The 10000-nt window shown below is 44.5% G+C and overlaps 1 protein-coding gene across 1 annotated transcript; it reads right to left on the minus strand.

The window, feature by feature from the left end:
• Positions 1-1369: 1369 nt before the first annotated feature.
• On the minus strand, positions 1370-9835 carry prf1.3 (perforin 1.3). Its single transcript, XM_070847812.1, has 8 exons — positions 9816-9835; positions 7274-7526; positions 7089-7130; positions 6204-6296; positions 5854-5990; positions 3786-4284; positions 2913-3283; positions 1370-1790 (listed from the first exon to the last, which is right to left on the minus strand). Exons 2-8 carry the CDS (start codon positions 7517-7519, stop codon positions 1484-1486), a joined length of 1695 nt encoding a protein of 564 aa, XP_070703913.1. The 5' UTR covers positions 7520-7526; positions 9816-9835; the 3' UTR covers positions 1370-1483.
• Positions 9836-10000: the final 165 nt, after the last annotated feature.

Raw genomic sequence — 10000 nt, forward strand, 5'->3', positions numbered from 1 at the left:
AGACCAGCAGCTCCTGAGTTCTGTGAGGTAAAATCACTGTTTTTGTCAATAGAGTCTGGTGTGTCTGATCAGGTGCAGTTGTCCCAAAGGATCACGTTGCAGCCATTGCAGCCCGTTTGGTGGCTGCTGGCTGAGGTGATCTACTGGACCAGTTCCAACACTTTTACTACCTACCAGTCACTCAGACACCAGGATGTGGACACAGAGGATCATGGGTAGTTGTTGTAGTTGTAGTTCTCCTTTCAATACAAATCTGAAGTACTAGGCTCTTCTTGAACACAGTACACTATAAATAATACTCTGACTTGAATGTTTTTAATGAAATGTTCTAACACTGAGCCTCTGATATGTGACGTCTGAAAAAGGTAGTTCTTCAAATATTTTTCTGCATCAGCAGTGGGTAACTGTTTTTTTTACTGTGGTCTGTGTGTGTGTGTGTGTGTGTGTGTGTGTGTGTGTGTGTGTGGTTGTTACACAGTCAGCAGTGTGTGTTTAAACTGTAACAGTCAGGACTGCTGATTATTACAACTGCTGCTAACAGGCAGACTGCTGCTTCCTCAGAGAGCTGTTAGCAGCAGTACTGATACTGATAGTACTGCTGATAGTACTGCTGATAGTACTGCTGATAGTACTGCTGATAGTACTACTGATAGTACTGCTGATAGTACTGCTGATAGTACTGCTGATAGTACTACTGATAGTACTACTGATAGTACTGCTGATAGTACTACTGATAGTACTGCTGATAGTACTGCTGATAGTACTGCTGATAGTACTACTGATAGTACTACTGATAGTACCACTGCTGCTCCTCCAAACTGGGGTACCCTGTCTTTAGATTGTTGTCACTGCTTGCTGTCAGACAGATCTTTCTATCGTTTTCTATCTGGCTTTGCTCTCTTTAAGACACCAGACTACATTCACAAAAACAGGGATTTTAGCTCACAGAACACTGGAGCTGCTGCTCTGCTGCTGCCTCCATCAGTTCGTTAGTTTGTGTGACTTTGATGTTTGAAAGGGTTAATTTGGATCCAAGCTGACGTGTTAGCTTGTTGACAAAGGCAGCAGCTGACCAGCAACTCCTGTTTTCTGTGAAGTAAAATTGCTGTTTTTGTCAACAGGGTTTGGTGTTGGAGGAGAGCAATGTAACAGCTTCAGTTTCCTGTCAGAACAAAGTGTGTAAAATATTCTAAACACAGCGTTCACATAAAGTGAGGTTTTTAGATGGGCCTTGCCACTGTCACATCCTGCTAAGTTGATGCATAAGAAATTTAAAAATCCCCAAATTCTGAATATATTCAAGAAATTCTGCAAGAATCAAACGCTGCAACAGAATCTGAAGCCAATTAAATCTTGTCCAGCCTTCTTTAAAAATGTTTTATTGATATCACTTTACGATAGATAATAAAACACTGTAAGAAAACAAGCATGAGAGGAGAGTCAGCGGCTGCTACTAAACAGCACTGATACAATCAGAGGAAATTCAAAGGACGGAGCTGCTGTGAGCCCCCTCAGCCTCAGGACCGGACCTCCCTGACCCCCAGTGGTCCTCCCGGTCCTCCCTCCTGTATCCCATCACGTCCTCGTAGTTTGGCGTGGCAGCGTACTGCTCACACAGCGCCCCCTGCAGGCTGGGAGCACACACTGAGGACAGCCGGACGGACAGCGAACCGTGTTTCAGCTGGAACTTCTTGTTGATGTTGGTGCCCACCGTGGGGATGAGGCTCACTTTCCCCAGCAGGTCGTCGTTCCAGCGGTTGTCCCGATCCCAAACCTCGAAACGGATGGATCTGTGGAGGAAGCACAGGGGTCATCAGACGGGATGTTAACTGAAGAACATCGTCCAGTTGGTCTAAATCCTTCTAAAATCCTCCACAAAGTTTATTATGCAGGATGTTATATATTCAGATGGGTGCGACTCTCATATCTGTACAGTAGACATGACAGACTGCAGCCCGTTAGCTTAGCATAAAGCCTGGGTGGGTAATGCCGGTTCAGACTACAAGACTACAGCGAGCATCTGGAACTAAAATGGCAAACAGTTAATTTGGAAAGTCTAGAAGAGCCGCATGACTAAATCATTTTATTCCCATTCAAGTTAGCACAGGGCTAACAGGAAGTTAGCACAGGGCTAACAGGAAGTTCCCTGGCTCGGCAGACCAGAGACACTAGTCTTCCATCCTCTGTGGGCCCAACAATGAGGACGATCGCTGGACCCAGATCTCCGTAGACGTCCATGGCCACACCGCTTTTGATGCCACGTTTGTTTACCTTCTGGTTTCCGATGACATCACACAGGTCAGGAAAGACAGCTAGCTGTGATTGGTTACTCGGTCATGCCCCTTGACTGAGTTTTGGACCTTCTGCTATTGCGGCCTTTAACAAACAGGCAGTGTTGTTAACTGGGACGACATGTTCTCTCGGCCAGATGGTCATGGACACTACGACGCTGTAGCTTCCCTGTTTTGAACGAGCAAGACTCCACGCTCAAGTTAGCATTCATATTTACACAATGTCGGGTTAGATTTTCAAAATAAAACTTGCTGTGTGTAGTCATAGTGACTTTAGTAATCAATAAACGCGTGGTTAACTGTGGGAAACGGTTGAAGTTTGGTTAGGTTTAGGCACCAAAACTAATTGTTTAGATTTAGGAAAAGATGACGGTTTACGTTAAAAAAAAGTACGTTAGCTTTTATAACTTAAGTTACAGATTTGCATTAAAAAGAAGTCGACGCTGACACAAGACATGAACGCCCGTCTTCTGGGCGAAAGACTCTCGTATGACGCATGTGTATATGGAGACTTCATACGTTATCCTTTTTACCAGGATGCTGCTGTGTTCGTACCTGTTTGTTTCAGGCTGTAAACGCTGATCCTAACCCTCTGGGACAAAGCAGCTCAGATTTACTCACTTCTTGTGCCGCAGGTTGACGGTCTCAAAGCGAATGAGGTAGTTCCAGGAGGGGAAGTTATTGTTCCAGATCACTGGTGTCGTGGCTCCTTGATTATTGTAGAAAACCTTTACGTATCCGTCCGTCTTGGAGAAATAGTCCCCCCACAGGCCCGCGGCTCGGACCACCGTCACATTCATCCGGGCTACGCCTGGCTCGGCGGGGCAGCATTCGGAGTTGACCATGCGGTGTCCTGAGCACTGACACGCACAGTTCTGGTTGCGGTGGCCGATCTTGCAGCTGGCTGGGCAGCGGAGCGGCTTGGCGCTTTTGCGGATGTAGTCGCTGATGGCGTCACGTAGGCTGGACTGTAGGACGGGGTTATCGGTCACCTACAGAACAGAAGCAAAGAGTTCACCTGGAATGAAGCATGTTTCCTTTCCACCTGTACAACCTTAGCCTCCAGACAGTGTCTTCATACAACCAGTCAGCTGTTAGTCAACATTGATATTAAATTTTAGGTTTTGTAAAGAGCAGAAATCCTGCTCCGTTCAGGCTAAAGCTAACAGACTAAAGCTAACACTAAACAACGCTAAACACTAACATGGAGAGCCTGCTGGCCAACTTAAAGGAGGAAGTTCCTTTAAGTTGGCCAGCAGGCTCTCCATATCACCGAAAAACTGAAGACATCCCACAGGGTGCCAGCTGTTGCAGCCAGAGTAAACCACAAAATCAGTAGTCCAGCACTTGGCACTATTTTAATATTACATTAAAAACAACTGAGCAAACTATGTGTCTGTGCCCGGTGCCATCAGGTGTCACAGTGCCTGTGGTTGAGGACCAAACAGAAAACTGCTATGAATAAAGGGCTTCTCAGCTACATTTGTTCCTCACCAGCAGGTGCAGGGGGCTGATCTGGTAAGACACCAGACCGGGGACCCTCTTCAGCGAACTGAGCCACTTCTTGTAGCCTGCGGCGCCGTTGGGGTTGAACAGGATGTCTCCCACATTCCCGTCCCCTCCCAGAACCTCAGTGTTCCGGTCGGAGAAGGCCTGGCTGAAGGTTGATCCGCTCTTTAGACTCTTGCTCTTGGAGCGGCAGAAGCTAGACGCCGCATTGATTGTGGCGCCTTTGATGGTTGCGCTGGCTTCCACAGACAGACAGCTGCTAATGGCGTGGACAGACAACTTGCTCATGGAGGCCTTGCAGGTCCGGATGGCGGTGATGGAGTGCACTCGACCCCCGAGCTGAACCCTGCGGATGAAGTGGGTCCCATAGATGCTGATGAACTGTTGGTAAGCTGATGTGTTCTTGTGGTGGTGGGTGGAGGGAAGGTTCTTCAGGGAAACCTCAAACTCCTTACTCAGTGGCGGGCGCGAGTGGAGGCGAAAGCTGAGGAAGCAAGGAGAGAGTTTTGACTGATTTTACTTCACATTTCATAGAGTTCTCCACCAATTTAGTGTCACACCCCTCAAACACTGTCGGACCAAGGATGGACAAAATCTCTCTTCAACACAGCAGGATGTTCATTTAGTAAATTATGGTCCATTTAGAGGAAGATATACCAGGCTTTAGGGCGGGGCTACCTGCTCACTGACTAACTAGAGGAGGGTCCTGTCTAAACTTCACCAATCAGAGGAGGGTCCTGCCTGAACCTGAGCAATCAGAGGAGGGTCCTGTCTAAACCTGACCAATCAGAGGAGGGTCCTGGCTAAACCTGACCAATCAGAGGAGGGTCCTGCCTGAACCTGACCAATCAGAGCAGGGTCCTGTCTAAATCTGACCAACCAGAGGAGGGTCCTGACTGAACCCGACCAATCAGAGGAGGGTCCTGGCTAAACTTAACCAATCAGAGGAGGGTCCTGGCTAAACCTGACCAATCAGAGGAGGGTCCTGCCTGAACCTGACCAATCAGAGGAGGGTCCTGGCTAAACCTGACCAATCAGAGGAGGGTCCTGTCTAAACCTGACCAATCAGAGGAGGGTCCTGCCTGAACCTGACCAATCAGAGGAGGGTCCTGCCTGAACCTGACCAATCAGAGCAGGGTCCTGTCTAAACCTGACCAACCAGAGGAGGGTCCTGACTGAACCTGACCAATCAGAGGAGGGTCCTGTCTAAACCTGACCAATCAGAGGAGGGTCCTGGATAAACCTGACCAATCAGAGGAGGGTCCTGCCTGAACCTGACCAATCAGAGGAGGGTCCTGCCTGAACCTGACCAATCAGAGGAGGGTCCTGCCTGAACCTGACCAATCAGAGGAGGGTCCTGCCTGAACCTGACCAATCAGAGGAGGGTCCTGCCTGAACCTGACCAATCAGAGGAGGGTCCTGCCTGAACCTGACCAATCAGAGGAGGGTCCTGACTGAACCTGACTAATCAGAGGAGGGTCCTGTCTGAACCTGACCAATCAGAGGAGGGTCCTGTCTAAATTTGACCAACCAGAGGAGGGTCCTGACTGAACCTGACCAATCAGAGGAGGGTCCTGTCTGAACCTGACCAATCAGAGGAGGATGTCACGGTGGCTACGTCCAAAGCGGCTTAAAGATAAATTGACAAAATTATAGATGTTTTGTCAGAGACATTGTTATTTCTGCCAGGAGCTGTACCTGTAGAGATGAATAGGACATATCGGAGGTACTGTACATACTGTGGGTACTTTGGCTGACTGAAAATGATAATTGTGAACTGGAAGCATGCAAAACCACAAACCATAACTCAGTGGTTGCAGAGACTAAAACATGTTTACATGATAGAACGAGTGAGTCTGCATTTAAAAATGGACACTTTCACTACCAGGTACTCTAAGAGATGGGCTGTTGTAACAGAGCTCCTCCTTTTCTAAAGATCCTGTGTTCTGTTAAAAAGTTCCAAAAAGAAGCCACTCCCCACCGACACTTTTACAGAAAGTCTTAGTCAAAATAACTTTAGAGCAAAGTAGCCAAGCCTTCGTTTCATACTCACGTGTAGTATTTGCATGCGAGATCGTGGGTGGTGAAGGAGAACTTGTCTTTCCTGCTGTGGGTCTCCGCAAACTTTGAAGAGGAGGAGTGGGATCCTCCGACCGCAAACCCACCGAGTCCAGCAATGTTGAGGCCTATCTGAGTGACATCACAGCAGGTACGATAAATGACTTAGTGTAAAAGCCCCGTTGGCTGCGTCAGCACTCTGTACATCGCTGTACAGCAGCCAATATATTGGATTTAGATGTTGGTTCATGAAGTTTGGCTCAGTGCTGAGGTCACAGATGAGGTGACTGTGTCTGTTTCTTTTTCTAATATTGAAAGAATCGATAAATTACAAAAACCTCTCACCTTCCAGCTGCGTCCGAGAGATGAACTCGTCTCTTTCATGACTGACTGACTGGACTCGAACACCTTACCGCTCACACTGCGTTTGCAGTGCACCTGAGGCCAGAGAGGATTCTGGGTAACGCTGGACAGCTTAACATGGCCAAGACTTCATTTACATAACAGGGCTTCATAAGCTCATAGACGTAGCTACAACACCTCCAGAAATCCTCCCTTTATTAATGTTCTCTGATGTTTTTTCCTGCGAGTCCTCCTACTCAAAACGACAACAGTGGCTGTTTCTTCAAGGGGGTAGAAATGGGCTCTAGTGGTCGAAGTAATTTTAGTAAGTGTGTAGTTAGTGAGTATAGTAATAGTATAAAGAGTTAGGGAGGAGGTCTTATGTATGTATTTTAACTTAAAGACTTTCAGCCACGAGACCTCAGTTTGTGTCCTGGTTGAAACCAAAAGTCAACGTTATCTTATGTTATTATTGTCTTATTTTAACTTATGTCACATGCATAACATAACTTTAACAGTAATTTACGTCACATATGGGACATAACCTTTAACGATAAATTATACCACATATCTAACATAACTTGAGGACTTTCACCCAAAAGTCAGCGGTGAGATATTTTAATTTGCGTAACTCACTTTATGTAGAAAACGTTAGATAATGTAACTTTTGATGATGGTAATAAAACTTTTACTGGTAACTTATTTTAACCCAAACCGTCATCTTTTCCTAAACCTAATCCAGTAGTTTTGGTGCCTACATCGAACCAAACTGCGGCGGTTTCACAACATAAAATTACATGATATTCGTAATGTAACTTATTAGTTATTTCTATGTCAGTATGAGGACATTGTGAATTTTTCAGTCAGCTAAAAGTTTTTTTCACTGACCTTGACCCTCCAGTCCAGGACTGACACCGGGAGCTTCTGAGTCTGTTTTAGGAGGAAACAACAGTTCATCATCAGCGTAGAAACGAAACAAAGCTAAATGTTACACAGTAACAGGAGGAACACTTCTGGTTATTTGGAGCATTCTTGTCTAACGGTGGATAGAAGGAAGTTCTGCCAGCTCAGACCTGGTTCAGGAGAGGGTTTTGGCATGTGGTGCAGTTCCCCTGGATGCCTCCGACCATGTAGTTCTTGACGTCGACCACGCTGGCTCCGCTGGTCTGCATCTTCACCACATCAAAGCCCTCACCGGCCAGGTTGTGACCGGGAACGAATGGAGCCTGCTGACACTCGGTGAAGGAGCTGATCTGGCAGCCCAGAGACCGGGGGAGGAGGAGGAGGAGGAGGAGGAAAAGGTGGGAGGAGGAGAGCATCGTAGAACTGAAAGAGGAGAGGTGAGGAAGAGACAGAAGGCTATAAGCTGTGTAGACTTTTCTTGTTATTTTTAACCGACTTTTATCTGCAGACGGTTTTTATTACTTTTCTGGATTCTCATGTCAAATGTTGCGTGTTATGTTTTTCTGACGCGTTAATAGTCGCAGTCCCCCAACATTTTTTATTAAGTAAAATTTATTTGAAAAGGCTAATAGCAATGGAAAATGCTTTTAAAGAATTTGCAAGAAAAGTTTTTACGCTCCCTTGAGGTGGTTTTTGCCTTTTCCGAAAAAGGGTTAATGCACCAAATAGGAGCTAGAAAGACGTCTATGGAATATTTATGATATATATATTATTTATATATATTCTACAGACCTAACAGACAGACCAGATTCTAACCCACATGACTGATCAGCTGTTTCCTCTGTCGGCGCCTGAAAACAGAGACGCTTTTCTCTCGTAGACGGCCGAGCCGACACATTTTGTTTCTGGATGGCTTCTCCTTCCGTTTATTACAGCTTTGTGTAACAACGATGTTTATTTGCTCCAAACCAGCTGATAGAAAAAGCACCTAATGTACATTTTGGTTATTTTTTTTCTTTCTTGTGACATTTCAAAGGTTCGCCTAAAGTTTGCTTGACATTAGATGGAAACTGGGTAGTGTTTATGAGTAGTGAATGTAGATGAAGTGTGTTCGCAGCAGTTACAGTGTGTCCACAGGGTTTACAACACAGTTAATTTGTTCTTCTCTTAAAGCTGCAGCACATTAGTGACTCATCTCTAAGGAGCGAAGGTCTATAGGAATGTTTGTAATCTGCTGAGAAAAGTCATGACGAAACATCCAGAGAAAACAGTCAAAAAGAAATCAAATAACTTCAAGATAAAGTTGACGGTAAAAATCATTTCTAGAATAAAGCTGTAACATTTTGAGAAAATACTTCAGGAAAGCATCCTCGTGTTTAGAAGTTGATGCATTTCATTTTTTAATATGAGAATAAAGTCGGAACATTTGTTATGAGACAAAAATCATGACGCAAAGTTTCAAGGTTACAAGAAAAAGTTGTAATTTCACCTGAAAAATCTGAAAATCAAGATCGTCTGGACGTTTACTTTTATTTTTACCGTTACCAACTTTTGTCAGAAAGTTCAAATTTATTTGAATGGTAAATGGTCTGTATTTGTATTTCTCCTTTCTAGTTATTTCAACTACTCAAAGCGCTTTACATGACATCCTCATTCACACTCATTCACACACTGAAGCTGCTTCAGGAGCTAGTTGGGGTTCAGTGTCTTGCCCAAGGACACTTTGGCATGTTGACCCATAGGAGCTGGGGATCGAACCCCCGACCTTCTGATTGAGGGACGACCCACTCTACTACTGAGCCACAGCCGCCCATCATTTCATTTCATTTCACAAAACATTTCCTGTTTCCTGCTGGTCATAGTTTTAAGTAAATGTAATTAACCAACAATCTTTCTTTAAACTGACCTGAAATCTAAAGAAAACAAAACTGAAGTGAGATTTTGGGTCCAAATCTTTGACTTTCTTCAGCCACCGGAGCCAAAGTGTTTCTTTCACAGTAACCGTTCAGTAAAGACAAAGACAAGCCAAACGTCTTACCTTTAATAAGTTATTGTGTGCGAACACGATGGTCGACTATAAATTGGTCATTGATCACTTTCTCCACGACTGCTAATGTTTTATCATTGGACTGTTTGAACTGGTTTATTTGCTGTCGCCCTCATGTCCACCCATGAGGAGAAAACATTAGATGGTAAAAGGTCGACTTTCATATTCTACGAAGAGACGAATTTATAGTGAATCATGTGACAGTTTTTTGTTTTTATGCTCCTGTGTGGAAGAAAATCCTTTAAATCAGGTTTGTAATATAAACACTGATACTGATCAACTTTTTAAGTTGTTTCAAAATGTTTAACTCTAACTTTGCTCGTGTTTATACTAAAATGATCCAATATTTGCTTTTAATGTGGAGCACTTTGAGTTCATGTTTAATGAAATGTGCTCTGCAAGTAAAATTCTTCATCTCTTTTACAAGTGATTTTAATGGACTTTCTCAAATACAAATTATTTGAACTTTTTAAACTTTTTTCTTCTGTAAAGAGCTTTGGAAGTCCTTCAAATAAGCTACAAATAAAGTCCCCTGTTCTCACACAGTTAGCCGACTGACTTCAGAGTCGCTGTTGGAAAATGTTCATGAAACTGATGTTCAGTTCGCTCTTCTACAGGTAACAAAGGTGTCTGAATTCTGTCCATTTTAAACAAAGTTCTTCTACCTCGATGAAGGTGATGGTGATGAAGATGATGGTGATGGTGATGAAGATGATGGTGATGAAGATGATGGTGATGATGTGGTGTCCAGGTCGCTGAAGTGTGAAGCTGCTCTGTGGCTGATTTTAAGAACGCTCAGTGAGTCGTTCTTCAGTCACAGTGTGATCACACCTCCTCCCCATCGGTGGAT

Source organism: Pempheris klunzingeri, chromosome 17 (genome assembly GCF_042242105.1).
Source record: "Pempheris klunzingeri isolate RE-2024b chromosome 17, fPemKlu1.hap1, whole genome shotgun sequence".
NCBI classification, from domain to species: Eukaryota; Metazoa; Chordata; class Actinopteri; order Acropomatiformes; family Pempheridae; genus Pempheris; species Pempheris klunzingeri.

Bases quoted from the DNA above. Each gene is read 5' to 3' on its own strand.
- prf1.3 (XM_070847812.1), bottom strand. From the start codon at position 7,519: ATGCTCTCCTCCTCCCACCTTTTCCTCCTCCTCCTCCTCCTCCTCCCC. The intron at 6,297-7,088 runs GTCAGTGAAAAA...CTCTGGCCTCAG, and splicing joins TCCTGGACTGGAGGGTCAAG to GTGCACTGCAAACGCAGTGT. The intron at 3,284-3,785 runs GTGAGGAACAAA...TCTGTTCTGTAG, and splicing joins TCAGCCCCCTGCACCTGCTG to GTGACCGATAACCCCGTCCT.